The following is a 16549-nucleotide window of genomic DNA, read 5'->3' on the forward strand; positions in this document are numbered from 1 at the left end:
ATCCTATTATTTATATTATTTTACTGGTTCAGCACACTTTACACGTATAATATTAGGCTGAATGTGGAACTGAACTAAAATGAGTTCGACACCCCTTACTTAAATTATACACTTTCATATCTTATCAGAGGGATGTGAGTTGTTTGACGGTCCCTAATAGTATGGACAATCAGAATAAAAACCTGTGTTGCATTAATGACGAATGCTTTCAGTCCAACTTGGTGGGGAAAGAGTTTGTAATGCAACAATGTATTCACTTTAAGTTCAATAGAAGTGTTCATGTGAACTCTGCAGGTACTTATCATAATGTTTTGGAGCCAACAGCCTCTTTTTTTGTCTTTGTCAATTCCTAAAGGACTCAAATGAAAATATAATCCTTTTATGTGAAGATGTTTCTAGATATTTATTACTTCAATAGCATGCACTTGTGTGTATTTTCGTTTCTCTCTCTCATTCAGTGCCATACATATTTAATTATTTAATAAGTAGCCTTGCTAGTTCCTTTTTTCTTTTTTTTCTATTGCCCTGCATTGTTCAGTGTGTGTGCAACATAATTTGTATTCACACATGAAGAGTTTTGTACATTTAAAGATGTAAATTTTTTTCAATTAATAAGGTCTAAATATGATTATGCACCAATAAACAACATGCATACTGGTCACTTCAGTGGACCGCTATTCTACAACTGTTCTCATGTATATTCATGGGTTTTGTTGTTTTAGTTCCATATCAGCCAACATAGTGGACGCTTATGCACCATCCCATAAAATGTAATTCATACCATTACTGTAACTTTATGTTCTTAGTAACCCTGATCTGCAGTAACATGATTGAGTGTAAACCAACTGCCAATTGTTATTAAACTGCAAATAACAATTTTCTTAAACAAAAAGGATTTTTTTGTGTATTATTTCCGTGAAGTGATTAATAACTAGTATTGGAATACAATAAAATGTGAGAAAACATCAGATTAGCTGCATCAAAAATGTTTTTATTTCGTAGTTTTCGCACTGTATATCACTTTCTGATATTGTGTTTTAAATTCATGTTTCTTTGCTTCAAAAATTAAACACATGGTGTCCAGATGAGTAGACATATTTGTAACTCAATAAAAAATAGGTCTATCACATTGTTTTTTTCATGCCTAAAGAGGAATAAAAACACTCTCACTAAGGTTGTCATTATTCACGCATGAAAGGGTTAACCTTAAAAAAACATAAAAAAGAGCCAGTCTTGACAGCGCGGCGCACACGTGCTCGACATAGAAACCCCGCCTCTGTGACTTACAACCAATACAATGTTACCGTATTGAAGCTCTGAGACCTTTCAGCCAATGAGGGCGCTCGTTCTTCGGGTGTCACTCATATTCACGTCTGCCGAGGCCCTTGTGCTGTCAGCAGGGAGGAAGGTATGGAGACGTGCTTATTCCGCCGGCTTCGTCAACTACTAGTAAAAGTTTAGTTCGGTTCGGCTCGTTTGGCATAACGTTAAATCACAGCCGTAACTCTGCCAGTCTAAGCTAATTTGATAAAGTACACACATATTGTTGTGTTCTTTAGTACTTATGCTAGCTGTAGCATTTATTCATTTGTTTATGTTAAGGACAGACTTAAGTCTACCAGGCCAGATATTCTGACACTAAACAGTTCTTGGTCGGGCTGTTTTTTTGTTTGTTTTTTGTTTAGTTTTTTGGCCGATGACAGGTTGAGGTTTTGGTTGCAGTGGCCTGGCCGGCTCTGTTTTTAGCTGACACTCACCTGAATAGAGCGAAGCCACCAGACAGTCGTATGTGAATAGCATTGTTGTGGCTCGGTCATTGTGGGCGCTGGCTGATGTGTGTGTGTGTGTTTGCATCAAATCTCCAGGCCTCTGCTCACACAGTCCGGGTTCATTTGTGTTGTTCTGCTCCCTGGAATCTCTGATCTTTCATTTTGCCCCATCCTGCCAGGCAGCCTCTTCATCATTTCTGTGCTCGGGCTGACACGCTGCGTTGCGGGGCTGAGGACTCAATTGCCGGTGACAGTGGCTTGTGTTGTTTATGGTCGCGCCTGGCTGTCAGCCCGCAGTGCCAAAGTCCCGTCACCATCACCGCCATCATCACCATCATCGTCATCGTCATCAGTTCTGAGCATGCCGCAGACAAACACAGCCAGAAACACCCTGGCGGCTGACTGTTCAGGCCCAGTCCACACCGGGGCTTCAGATCCAGATCAGGACCCTGTGTCCCGGGAGGACAGTCTGGACGGACAAGAGGACAACGTAGGAGACAGCCAAATCATTAAGTCACCCAGTGATCCTAAGAAGTACAGGTAAAGGACAGTTCCACTGTTTCACCCACAAACACCCAGTCCTACTTTAGTGGTAGTTCCCAAATGATATTTTCCTCTAGATTTTACATTTGGTCCGGATCCAACCAAAGTAGACATCAGTGTCCAATCCAATCCAACTTTATTTGTAAAGCACTTTAAAACAACTGCAGTGGAGCAAAGTGCTGTACAGAAGAATAATTAAAACCAAAATAGAAGAATAAAATACAGAATACATTTAAAGACATAGAAACTGTAGAAAAAAGAAAAAGTGCTATGCAGAAGAGTAAATAAAACTCAGATAAAAGAATAAAATACAAGAATAGATTAAAAACCCATACAATTAAAAACAACAAAAATCAATCAATCAGTAGGTTAAATAAGAACAATAAACCACTATCAAATACAAACAATAGAATAAAGATAGTACCTTCAAACATCTCACGTGGTTTCAAAAGCCAAGGAGAAAGGATGGGTTTGAAGAAGGGATTTAAAAACAGACAGATATGAAGCCTGTTTGATATGGAGAGGCAGATCGTTCCATAGTTTAGGAGTGCCAAAAATGAAAGTTTGTGCTATCATTTCTCAAATAGGTTCTTCTTTTTTTTTTAGCTTAAGAACTCTGTTTTACGGAACTGTTTATAAAATGTCAGTAGAAAAAAAGATATAACTGATTATATAAAGTTAGACTTCTGACATATATGTAAATGCACTATTAATTTTAATAAAAACAATTGTTCAGACGCTTATGTAAATGCACTATTAACTAATAATAATATTTGTTCATACTCATATGTAAATCGGCTAAAATTTACTTAGGGGATCAAATGAGTGGCCATTTTTGTAAAAAAAAAAAAAAGTTGTAAGAAATGCATAGTGTTGAAATAATGCTAATACATTTGTGTACAGACTAGTGATATTATTTGACAATGGAAGCTCTATTTTCAGAAATATTGGATTTTGAATAGCACGTGTATGTGAAAACTTTTGCTGGTGGACGGATGTGACAGTGGACGGACGTGACATTACCCATGATGATCTGGTCAGTACCAGTACTTTATTAGTAATAAACTTATATACCGTAAATTCCAGACTATAGACCACACCTGAATATAAGCCGCAGACCCTAATTTTAGAAAGAAAATCTTGTACACGTATAAGCCGCGCCGGTTTATAAGCCGCGGGTGTCCACCAGTGGCGATTTCTCATAGACTGCAAGAGAAGCCCGGCTTCCCCTATCATTACGAAAATTAAATGGTTAAATATGTTTGGTTGTGTTGACATTTCATTGACTACACACGTGTTAAAACACGTTCATCTCACAGACGAGTTCGTTCAGAATCAGCTTTATCACAAATCATCAGACTCGATGTTGTTCACTTCTCATACATTCCCGTTGCGCTGTTTCCTCATACGATCTATGGTCAATGCATTTCCCCGATGAAGCCTGGCTTCTATGGGAGTCTATGGGACCGAGTGGAACCTTTTTTTTCATTGCGTCAAAACTGGACGGTAATCAGATAAAGGTTTTCTTTGAGTTCAAATGAAATTATTCCCTTTATGTAAATGGGTCTGATATGTGTGAGCTTGCTGTCATATCTATAGGTTGATTCGTTGTTAATATGATGATTAAAAAACAAAAGACAAAAAACGAGGCAATAAAAGGATAGTAATAAAAGCACATTTTCTCTTTCTTTTTTTTTTTGTCGGTGGACTTATCGGGGTTTCCTTTGGATTCATGCCGATATGGGATTGACTTGCTTTTGCGCCGGCTGTGGATTCACGGACTTAAAATGACTTGAAAGACACTTGAAAGTGAACAAATTTTTGTTTGTCGTTAGAGTAGGACTTTTAATTTATTTTTAAAATATAAAGATTAAAAACAAGTAATTTCGTCTGTTGTAATATCATTTTCATTTAACATTACGCACGACCTGCAGTAGGGACGAGATGCCACGGTACTTGGCACTGTGCTGTGGTACCTGGTACCGAGCCGTGGTACCAAGCTGAGCTGTGTTACCGAGCCATGGTCCCACGGTGCCATGGCACCTGGCACCGAGCTGTGGCACCACGGTGCCATGGCACGGCACACCGAGGTGGTGCCACGGCTCAGGGCCAACGCTAGGTGCCATGGCACCTTGGTGCCACCGAGGTGCCGCGGCACCATCGCACCGAGCCGTGGTATCGGAAGTGAGCCACCGGCGGTGTCTGTGCCTCAATATGCACTTGCTGTCTCTCACGACGTGCGCATTAATTCTGAGATGCTTTAAATTTATGATGGTCTCTGGAGAGCTTTATTGGGTGTTTTCATTCAGGGTTTTGTTTTGTATATTTGTGAAACAATATTAACATTTTAAGGTTTACTATTTTTCCTTAAAAGTTCCCCTTTTGTGTGTGTTGATATTAACTTTATAAAGGTTAAGTTGTTAATGTTATCCATTCCTGCATACCTGGTAACAATAGACAGATTCTTCCCTGGGGTGTGGCAGGCAATAAGGTAAAATCGTCGTATAAGCCGCGTCGGAGTATAAGCAGCAGTGTTTAAAGCGTGGGAAAAAAGTAGCGGCTTATAGTCCAGAATTTACGGTACTTACTATTGCTAATTATCCTCTTGCCGAGAGACATAGTCTCTCCAATGTGTCCTGGGTCTTCCCCAAGGTCTCCTCCCAGTGGGACATGCCCGGAACACCTCCCCAGGGAGGCGTCCAGGAGGCATCTGAAACAGATGCCTGAGCGACCTCAGCTGGCCCCTCTTGATGCGGAGGAGCAGCGGTTTTACTCCGAGCTCCTCCCTGGTGACTGAGCTCCTCACCCTATCCCTAAGGGTGCGCCCAGCCACCCTGCGGAGGAAGCTCATTTCAACTGCTTGTATCCGGGATCTTGTCCTTTTGGTCATGAGCCAAAGCTCATGACCATAGGTGAGGGTAGGAACGTAGATTGACCAGTAAATCGAGAGCTTTGCCTCTCGGCTCAGCTCCTTCTTCACCACGACAGACCGATACAACGACTGCATCACTGCAGACGCTGCACCGATCCGTCTGTCGATCTCACGCTCCATCCTTCCCTCACTCGTGAACAAGACCCCAAGATACTTAAACTCCTCCACTTGGGCCAAAGACTCTCCACCGACCCGAAGAGGGCAGACCACCTTTGTCCGGTCGAGAACCATGGCCTCAGATTTGGAGGTGCTGATCCTCATCCCGCTCGCTTCACACTCGGCTGCAAACCGCCCCAGGGCACGCTGAAGGTCCAGGTTCGATGAGACCAACAGGACAACGTCATCTGCAAAAAGCAGAGATGAAATCCTGTGGTCCCCACACCGGACCCCCTCCGGCCCCTAGCTGTGCCTAGAAATTCTGTCCATAAAAATTATGAACAGAACTGGTGACAAAGGGCAGCCCTGCCGGAGTCCAACATGCACCTGGAACAGGTCTGACTTACTGCTGGTAATGCAAACCAGGCTCCTTCTTCGGTCATACAAGGACCTGACTGCCCTTAGCAAAGGGCCCCAGACCCCATACTCCCAAAGCCCCCCCCACAGGATATCACGAGGGACACGGTCGAACGCCTTCTCCAGATCCACAAAATGCATGTGGACTGGTTGGGCGAACTCCCATGAACCCTCAAGCACCCGATGGAGAGTATAGAGCTGGTCCAGTGTTTCACGACCGGGACGAAAACCGCATTGTTCCTTCTGGATCCGAGGTTCGACTATTGGTCGGATCCTCCTCTCCAGTACCCTGGAATAGACTTTCCCCGGGAGGCTGAGGAGTGTGATCCCCCTGTAGTTGGAGCACATCCTCCGGTCCCCCTTCTTAAAAAGGGGGACCACCATCCCGGTCTGCCAATCCAGAGGTACTGTCCCTGACTGCCACGCGATGTTACAGAGACGTGTCAACCAAGACAGTCCCTGCACATCCAGAGACTTAAGGTACTCAGGGCAAATCTTATCCACCCCCGGAGCCCTGCCACCGAGGAGCTTGCCAACCACCTCGGTGACTTCAGCTTGAGTGATGAACGAGTCCACCTCTGAGACCTCAGCCTCTGCTTCCTCCATGGAAGACGTAACAGTGGGATTGAGGAGATCCTCGAAGTATTCCTTCCACCGTCCAACAACATCCCCAGTCGAGGTCAGCAGCTCTCCACTTCCACTGTAAACAGTGTTGGTGGTGCACTGCTTTCCTCTCCTGAGGCGCCGAATGGTTTGCCAGAATTTCCTTGAGGCCGACCGATAGTCCTCCTCCATGGTCTCCCCAAACTCCACCCTGACCCGAGTTTTTGCCTCCACAACTGCTCGGGCTGCTGCACGCCTGGCCTGCCGGTACCCATCAGCTGCCTCGGGAGTCCCACGGGCCAACAAGGCCCGATAAGACTCCTTCTTCAGCTTGACGGCATCCCTTACTTCTGGGGTCCACCAACGGGTTCGGGGATTGCCACCACGACAGGCACCGGAGACCCTGTGACCACAGCTCCGAGCAGCCGCTTCAACAGTGGAGGTGGAGAACATGGTCCACTTGGACTCAATGTCCCCAGCCTCCCCCGGGATCTGGGAGAAGCTCTCCCGGAGGTGGGAGTTGTTGAAGACCGCGCTGACATCGGGCTCTGCCAGACGTTCCCAACAGACCCTCACAACACGTTTGGGCCTGCCGAGTTGGTCCGGTTTCGTCCTTCGCCAGCGGATCCAACTCACCACCAGGTGGTGATCGGTTGACAGCTCTGCCCCTCTCTTCACCTGAGTGTCCAAAACACGCGGCTGGAGGTCTGATGATACGTCAACAAACTCGATCATCGACCTCCGGCCTAGGGTGTCCTGGTGCCACGTGCACTTATGGACATACCTGTGTTCAAACATGGTGTTTGTTATGGACAAACTGTGACTAGCACAGAAGTCCAATAACAAAACACCACTCGGGTTCAGATCGGGGAGGCCGCTCCTCCCTATCACCCCCCTCCAGGTCTCACTGTCGTTACCCACATGGGCATTGAAGTCACCCAGGAGAACAATGGAGTCCCCAGTTGGAGCACCATCCAGCACCCCTCCCAGGGACTCCAAGAAGGCCGGGTGCTCTGCACTGCTGTTCGGCCCGTAAGCCGAAACAACAGTGAGGCACCTGTCCCCAACCGGAAGGCGCAGGGATGTGACCCTCTCGTTCACCAGGGTGAACTCCAACACAGGGCGGTTGAGCTGAGGGGCTATGAGCAAGCCCACACCAGCGCGCTGCCTCTCACCGCGGACAACGCCAGAGAAGTGGAGAGTCCAGCCCCTCTTGAGGGGTTGGGTTCCAGAGCCCAAGCTGTGTGTGGAGGTGAGCCCGACTATATGTAGACGGTATCTCTCAACCTCCCTCACAAGCTCCGGCTCCTTCCCTCCCAGCGAAGTGACATTCCATGTCCCAAGAGCTAGACTCTGTGTCCGGGGATCGGGTTTTCGGGTCCCCTGTCGTCGACTGCCACCCAATCCACACTGCACCCGGCCCCTATGATTCCCTCGGTGGGTGGTGAGTCCACCGGAGGGCGGGCCCACATTGCTCCTTCGGGCTGGGCCTGGCCGGATCCCGTGGGCAACCCACCAGGTGCTCGCATTCGAGCCCCAACCCCAGGCCTGGCTCCAGGCTGGGGCCCCGGCTGCGCCATACCGGGCGACGTCACGTTCTTGAGTTGTTTCATTTTCATAATGGCTTCTGAACTGCTCTTAGTCTGGCCCATCACCCAGGACCTGTTTGCCTTGGGAGACCCTACCAGGGGCATAAAGCCCCCGACAACATAGTTCCTGGGATCATTCCTCACTCAAACTCCCCCACCACGGTAAGGTGGCAGTTCAAGGGGGGGTACATCAATTTACTTTTGTTCAAATGCATTTATTTCCTTTGTGACCACCTCCAAAAGCTGCTGCAATCTCCCACTAGAACAAAAATATTAGTGTCATCTGCAAATACAAATTTTAGCACTTTTGATATATTGTATTATATTATATTATATTTAGGGGTGTGTATTGACAAGAATCTGGTGATATGATACAAATCACAATGCTAGGATCACAATGCAATATATTACAATATATCATGATGCTGTTAAAAAGGTATTTTTTGTTTGTGTTGTTTCCTTTTTTAAAAGATTATTTCCTAGAAGAACTCAGTTACACCAGATATTTGCACAAATACTGAACACACTTTTATTTGATCAGAACAGGATCTAATGCTATTTCACCAAACTTCCCTCTGTAAAAACTTGAAAGTTAAACTATGTTTTACCGACATTATAGTTTAAGATCCTGCTCAAATGTTCATATTCTATTAGTTCCAGCTAACATCATAACATTATTTTTGTCCAGTCTCAACGAAGGAGCTAACATCTGCCTCTCAGACAGTGAAAGTGTTTTTAGGATGCTTCTAATAACCATTCTTTATTAAAACAGTGTTAAATAATGATAAATAAAATATGAACAAAAAAAGAAAAACAAACCTCCTCAATATCGGCATTTGAACAAATACCTAAAAAAATTGATACAGGTGGTCTGTTCTACCTTAAACAGATGGCCTGTTCTACGTTAAACAGACGGTCCATTCTTCTTTAAACAGGTGGTCTGTTCAGCCTTAAACAGATGGTGTATTCTACCTTAAACAGGTGGTCTGTTGTACCTTAAACAGACGGTCTGTTCTTCCTTAAATAGGTGGTCTGTTCTACCTTAAACAGACGGTCTATTCTTCCTTAAACAGGTGGTCTGTTCAACCTTAAACAGATGGTGCATTCTACCTTAAACAGGTGGTCTGTTGTACCTTAAACAGACGGTCTATTCTTCCTTAAACAGGTGGTCTGTTCTACCTTAAACAGACGGTCTATGCTACTTTAAACAGACGGTCTGTTGTACATTAAACAGACGGTCTGTTCTACCTTAAACAGGTGGTCGATTCTACCCTAAACAGATGGTCTATTCTTCCTTAAACAGGTGGTCTGTTCTACCTTAAAAAGACGGTCTATTCTACCTTAAATAGACGGTCTATTCTACCTTAAACAGACAGTCTTTCTACCTTAAACAGGTGGTCTGTTCTACCTCACTGTGGTAAAACACTTCTTTTATTTGTGACACTTGTGACTCAGGAATGTTAAATTCATGTTTGAGCCATGATTAGAAAATACAGAAGAACTCCAACAGAACCAACCCTTTGTGGGATGGACTGGATGTTTACTTCTGCATGTTTGAATATGATGGGATGGAATTAGACATGTTTCATTTAGTAGTAGCCGTGTTAGAACAGGGGGTGGGACAAGAATCAGTGTTTTTGATTAAAATACATGTTTTTCCAGTTTCCGCATATTTTCGCAACTTCGTGCATTTTTTGCAAATTCCCACAATTTCACTACATAAAATCATAAAAACCCACATACTCCATCGCATAATCAAAGATTTTTGCCTGCATTTTTTCTGGAGGGACTGATTAACATTTATGATAACACATATTTAGTTAATTTTCACTACTGTTGTGTGAAGAGGTAATTTCATGTAAAACATCCTTTCCTCGTCCAGGTTTTAACTGAAAAAGTGTTTGAAAATGCCTCTGTGTTGTGGTGAAGGACAGCGTGACACAACTCTGGCGATACGTACAGTATGTGACAGTGTCTTGAAGCTGTGTGTGTTGTGATCCTTTCAGATACATCGTGTTGGACAACGGGCTCCGAGCTCTGCTCATCTCAGACTACAGCGGTCCATCCACATCAGAGGATGATGATGACGATGAAGAGGAAGGTGAGGAGGAGGAAGAAGATGGATCTGGGGATGAAACGGAGGACGAGTCAGAAGAAGAAGATGATGATGAACATGGAAGTGATGATGAAGATGATGACGAGGGGAAGAAGAAGAAAGGGAATGCAGAGAAACAGGTACTAGTGGACTTCTGACGTCTGCATGTTGACATTTGTTCATTCGCCGCAGACTGTCTTTGTATTAAAGCAGCATCTGACTTTGATCCCAGATGTTTGTCCAAATGTGTCCAACCCTAGTCAGATCTGAATTCTCTCTACTCCATTAGTCTGTCTGTGTTTCTGCTCCTGAATCACTTCCCTTATGATGAACACCTTCGTCGATAACTCCATCAGAAACACAGTCCACTTGTTTACAGAACAAACCAAACCTCACTCAGGCCTTTTCACAAATTTTGTTGCGAAGTGCATTGTGGGAATGTGGGTTCCGCGCAGCAGCAGTTTGTTTGTCTGTTGGTGAGTGCTGAACCCACATGTGCACTTTATCTCCATCCACTGACTACACTCTGGAAAACACCCTGGTGGACTGGAGGAGTTGATGATGGAACCATCTGGATTGATTTCTACCCAAATCTGGGAGAAACCACTTTTGCTTGGTTGTCACTCCCACAATGCACTTCGCTACAAAATTTCTAAAAAGGCCTGTGTGATGATTGGGTTTATGATGTAAACAAGTGGACTGTTTTTATGATGGGGTCATCTACAAAGGTGTTCACAGTGAGGGAAGTGATTCAGGTGCAGAAGCACAGACAGACTAATGCACGGGTGTCAAGCATGTGGCCTGGGGACCAAATTCGGCCAGCCAAATGGTCCAGTCTGGCCCCTGTAATGAATTTGTGAAATGCAAAAATTACACTGAAGACATTAATCATTTTAGTTCAGGCTCCATATACAGAGCAATTTAATCTCAAGTGGGTCGGATCAGTTAAATACTATCATAATAACATATAAATGATCGCAACTCCAAATTTTTGTCCTTGTAAATGTAAACATTTTCATGCCATTTTATTGTATTTACACTAAAACAAACTAATATTTCACAAAAACACGAATAATCTGAACCAATATGAACATTTTAAACTGTCTGAAGTGTTATTTTGACAATATTCTGCCTGTTATTAAATCTTTTGTGTATTTGTTGATCCACTGTGATCTGTAACTTGTAATTTACACATTTCAATGATAAACTGAGACATAATATTGATAAAATTGCACTTAATTTTCTTAAGAAATATCAGTTTGTTCATGTTATTCACATTGTTTTAAAGGATAGTTGGTAGATGGAAACATTTTCATCGCATAATTTTACTTTTTTCGCTCTAAAACATAGAGGAAAGTTTGGAGATGACATTATTTATATATTGTTATGTTATTATTTTACTGGTCCGGCCCACGTCAGATCAAATTTGGCTTAATGTGGCCCCTGAACTAAAATGAGTTTGACATCCCTGGACTAATGGATTAGAGAGAATTCGGATCTGACCAGAGTTGGACACATTTGAACAAACATCTGGGACCAAAGTCAGACGCTGCTTTAAAGACTCAAACAGATTTTTTTTTACTGCCATCTTCTTTCCGTCAAAGACGAAGCACACAATTTTGTGCCATACTTTAATCGATTTTGTTGATCAATTTAAAAAAAAACAAAAACTGTTTGATGAATGGAAGCTTGGTTTCCTTCATTTCTCTGCTGTTAAACATTGGTTCCACTGTCGTGTTTCACACGGACGCTTATTATGATGCGCATGACGCCAGGATGACCACACAGTTGTATGTTATGATGCCTTCAGGTGCTGCTGAGAAGCTGATCCTTTCCACTTGTGAATTTAATTTACAAGTGCGTTGTGTTCAAAGTCTAATGATTGAAAAATGTCTGACACACAATTTATAGTGACCTGGTGCTTCGGTAAAACAGTTTTGGACACATTAATTCATCTGCTGCAAAATTTTTGGGGTGATTTCTTTTGCAAACTGTGTAAAATCATCTGCTAGAAGCAGTCGAACTTTAATAAAACCATTTTTTTTATCATCTGCAATTTATCCCTTGTTGCTCTGCACCATGTTGAAAAGGTCAAAGGTCATTTTCATCTCGTGGTTCAAAATGTTTTTGCAGTTCTCCAGTGGAAAATACAATGTGAGGGGCCATTCCATGTGCAACTTTAGAGTTAGTAGCTCGTACCATATTTTCTGGACTATAAGCTGCTACTTTTTTCACACACTTTGAACCCTGCGACTTATACAACAATGCAGCTTGAGGACAGATTTTTACAGGCTAACGGCCTCCAGGGAGCGCTCTAGCAGGATGCGTAAAAGCGAGACAGACAGGTGGACGAGGTGACGAAGAGAAGAAGTTTTAAGCTTAACTTTTAATAATCATTTTGCATGTTATGCACAAGCCTTCATCATGGAAAACACACGAAGAAATGCATATGATACAGCTTTTAAGTTCAAACCAATCGATGTGTCCATAAAGAAGGAAATAGAGCTGCAGCACGGAAGAGACAATGAGAGACAATGGAAGAGAGAGACGTAGAAGGTGTGTGTGCCTTTCTGAGGCTGTTCAACTCTGACACTGAAGAAGATGACTTCAGTAATTTCAGCAGGAGGAAGATGAAGAGAGAGATCAATGACTTTTCTGGGTTTTTGAACCAGCCGTGTTCCTGCCGTTTTACTGCCTTTTACAGGCACTATTTGGAAAAAAGCAGTGAAGGCATGTAAATAAATACTTACATAATCTTTCAGTTTACCATCTGTCTGTGTAAATATCTCATGTGACAATGTGGACACCTGCAGCTTATAGTCAGGTGCGGCTTGTAGCCCGGAAAGTACGGTATTTATCAGAATTCTCATAGCACGTGAAGGCAGCATTAGTTCCATGCAGGTTGTAAAATTAACACCCGCCAAGCGCCAATGGTGGGTAGAAAATTAGTTTGGCATGTAAAACAAAAACCCATACCTGTCAGTGGCCGACGGAAAATTTTTGAATTGCATGTGAGTTTTTGTTTTCATTGGAGCATTTCTGCCGGATCGTTCTAAGCAGGTTTCTTGACACACACTCAGATATGTCTGACTCTGATGATGCGGTGATTACCTGAGCCAGTGTCCTGCAACGGGTCAGGTATTCGACGGGTGACCTACAAAAGCATAGGGGGGTGGGGACGCCTATGTTTGTAGGTATTCGACGGGTGACCTACAAAAGCATAGGGGGGTGGGGACGCCTATGTTTGTATGTACATTGTATGTCCAGAGTGAAATGAGAGAGAGAGAGGTACTTAAGGAGAACCCCCGCGTTGACAAATTAGTCACCCCCCCCCGGTTTTACGATTTATTCACTCACCTTCTGCCCAACCCCCCCCACACCCCCACTCCCTCCCCCGCCCGATCCGTGCAGTCTGTGCAGCCCGTGCATTGTCACAGGTACGGGTAAAAGAAAACGAAATGCGTGCGGGTAGCAGGCAAGGATGTGGAAAAAATAAAAGAAGATTTTCAGGACATTTAATGATGATCATCTAGTTTGTGGTTGATCCACAGCCGGTTGGTTTTATTGTGAAGTGAGCTTCACCTCTGTTTACAGTCGTATTCAGCATTCTAGACAAATGTTTCTGGTCTGTGGATATCATTTCATTTAGACTCAATCCAGCTGATGTTTTGTTATTCTTTTCTCTTTCCCTACAGGTTAAATGGTACATTCCTGTTAAAGCTGTCAGACAGACATTAGACTCAGTCAATGTCAAAGGTCGCACTTTTGAATATTTTTATTACACGATGGTGCAGCAGTCACCTTGGAATGAAATATAACTTAATAAAATAGCAATAATCTAATTTTATCTGTACATAACCATATTCTTTAAGTCAGGGGTTGTCAAACTCATTTTTGTTCAATTCCACATTCAGCTAAATTTGATCTGAAGTGGGCCGAACCAGTAAAATAATAACCTAATAACATATAAATGATGTCAGCTCCAAACTTCTCTCTGTTTTAGAGTGAAAAAAGTAAATTTACATTATGAAAAGGTTTACATCTATGAACTATCCTTTCAAAAGATGTGAATAACAAGAACAAACTGAAAAACTAAGTGTAATGTTAACAATATTATACCTCAGTTTATCATTTACACATGTACATTATAACTTATAGATCACAGTGGATCTACAAATACACAAAACATTTAATAACAGGCAGAAAATTGTTAAAATTGTACTTACTTCTCTTAAGACATTTCAGGTTGTTCATATTTGTTCAGGTTATTCACATTTTTTGCAAAATTATACTTTGTTTTAGTGTAAATACATGAGAATATTTACATTTACAAAAAGAAAAATTTGGAGTTGTCATTATTTATATGTTATTTTGAAAGTATTTTACTGGTCTTGCCCATTTGAGATTGAATTGGTCTGAATGTGGAACCTGAACTAAAAGGATTGTTAATATCTTAGTGTAATTTTTGCATTTCGCAAATTCATCCCAAGGGCCGGACTGGACCCTTTGATGGGCTGGATTTGGCCCCTGGGCCACATGTTTGACACCTGTGTGTAATGCTTAAGTTGGATTTCATAATAAAAAGGTACGGTAATTATTTTAAGTCAAATGAGGCATGATTTTTTAATGTGCCCAGTGAAAAATATTTTTGGCAGATGAAGTTTTGGAGGTCACTAGCCAATGGTAAATGAGGTAAAAAGGTAATTTTATGCCCTAGTTCCATGTTCAGTTGGTCTAAGTTAGTCAGTTGGATCCAAATGTGTTTCAGACTGAGCTGATAGATTAGAGGGTAGAGATGAAACTGGACTGGATGGACCAGTTTACATCTGGACACATTTACAGACAGACTTTTAGACTGTTGGTATTGTTGTTGTTTTGTTGTGGTTGTTGTTTCAGTTGGTTCTGGAATAAAGTTGTTATAAATAACAGATAGCTGCAGCTCTACTTGTCATTAATATTCTAAGGTTAGAACAGAAAATAAAGGACTCTGTTCTTATTAATAATATGTGAAAGTACATATCCTCATCTTTACCAACTGTGACTTTGCTTTGCCTTTCAGTCTGCAGCTGCTCTGTGTGTTGGAGTCGGCAGCTTCTGTGACCCTGCTGACCTCCCAGGCCTCGCACACTTTCTGGAGCACAGTAAGTCATTTAATGGACAACTGGAATTTTACAGAAAATGCAGATACAGACTCAGATCAGGGACATTTATGTTCCATCAGCTCAAGAAAATATAAGGAAGGCAAACACAAGTAAACAGCCATCTATCAGTCAATTGAAAATAAAAGAATTGAATTATGTATTAATATAGTTATTAGTCGCTTTTCCATCCGACATTTGTGCAAAATTTTACCGATATTTACTAAATGTCCAAAAAACAGAAGCGTATAATGTTGGTTTTCCATTAAATCACGAATGTGATGATTTGTTTATTTATTATGGCGAGATGTCAGGAGAAGTCATTCCATAAACATGGACATAAATCTGTTGTTTTGAATCTAGAATGCTCGTTACCCCTCTATCTCATATGAAATTCTAAAATGATTGGGTTTCATTGTGTGACCACATAGACATTTGTTTTAAAACTCTTGTTCTTTTTGTAACATCCATCAACATCCGTTTTTTTTTTTTTTTTTTGTGTTCACGTGACTCTAGTTGCGCAAAAAGGTCATTGCAGTTTTGCTTGATATACCAATTCCACTACGCCCGAAAAATCCCCTCTGCAATCACAAAAATGAGAGTTGTGGTGAAATTGTCATTTTTCTGTTATGTACATTTTTATGCGCAAGTTATATTCGTGCAATTTGAGGGTCAATGGAAAAGCGACTACTGGTTCCTCAGATCCTTTTGTTCCAACTGATCACTGCTAAAAGACATTTCACCATGTGTGTTAATTTTGTTTTGTGCTATAGATCAATTTTGGGGAGCTTACCCAACATCATTCCCATCAATTTCCAGAATTCTCTCCTCAGAATGAATACAGACTTGTTGGGTTTTCTTTATGCTACTTTGTGAGGAGACTTTGTGTAAAGTTTGCAGGTTAAAGACAGACAGTACAGCTCTTCAGATGCAGTATGTATTGTGAATTGCATCCTGCTCTGTTGCTGTCAGAGCAGAAATGGTCATATCCATCTCCTGTAGCGATGGGACTGTTGAACATTGTTCTTAAATGGTCAGTCTGAGAAAAGGCCCCACTCAACCTTTACAGACTGTCAGCTAAAGTGTCTGTGTTTTATAGCAGTGGTTTTCAACTGGTCCGGCTTCAGGACCCGCTATCACCCTTCAATGACAAGGCAAGACCCAAACTGATTAAAGGTGCGGGAGACTTTCGTGACCAATTTTTCATCAAATCTGTAAAACCCCAGTCATAGCCTAAGTATCACGAATCTGTGAGTCTTTCTGTGATTACTCACCTGAATCTCTTGCATCACGGTGAACAATTTCGAAGTGCCATCCACCATAAACAAACCATGTATTTACAAACAGAGCCAGGAGGTAACTCAGGC

General features: G+C 42.3%; 1 protein-coding gene across 2 annotated transcripts in view; it reads left to right on the plus strand.

The window, feature by feature from the left end:
- The first annotated feature begins 1380 nt into the window (after positions 1-1380).
- LOC115413868 (nardilysin-like) overlaps positions 1381-16549 on the plus strand; it is a 136511-nt gene continuing 121342 nt past the window's right edge. Inside the window, exons 1-4 of one of the 2 annotated variants that reach the window (XM_030126990.1) lie at positions 1381-1408; positions 1949-2309; positions 9956-10184; positions 15104-15185. In XM_030126990.1, coding sequence (XP_029982850.1) covers positions 2131-2309; positions 9956-10184; positions 15104-15185 — 490 coding nt within the window. In that variant the 5' untranslated portion in view covers positions 1381-1408; positions 1949-2130. Of the gene's footprint in view, positions 1513-1948; positions 2310-9955; positions 10185-15103; positions 15186-16549 lie in introns of both variants that reach the window. The other variant, XM_030126991.1, reaches the window with a different exon arrangement.

Source organism: Sphaeramia orbicularis, chromosome 22 (genome assembly GCF_902148855.1).
Source record: "Sphaeramia orbicularis chromosome 22, fSphaOr1.1, whole genome shotgun sequence".
Taxonomy (NCBI): domain Eukaryota; kingdom Metazoa; phylum Chordata; class Actinopteri; order Kurtiformes; family Apogonidae; genus Sphaeramia; species Sphaeramia orbicularis.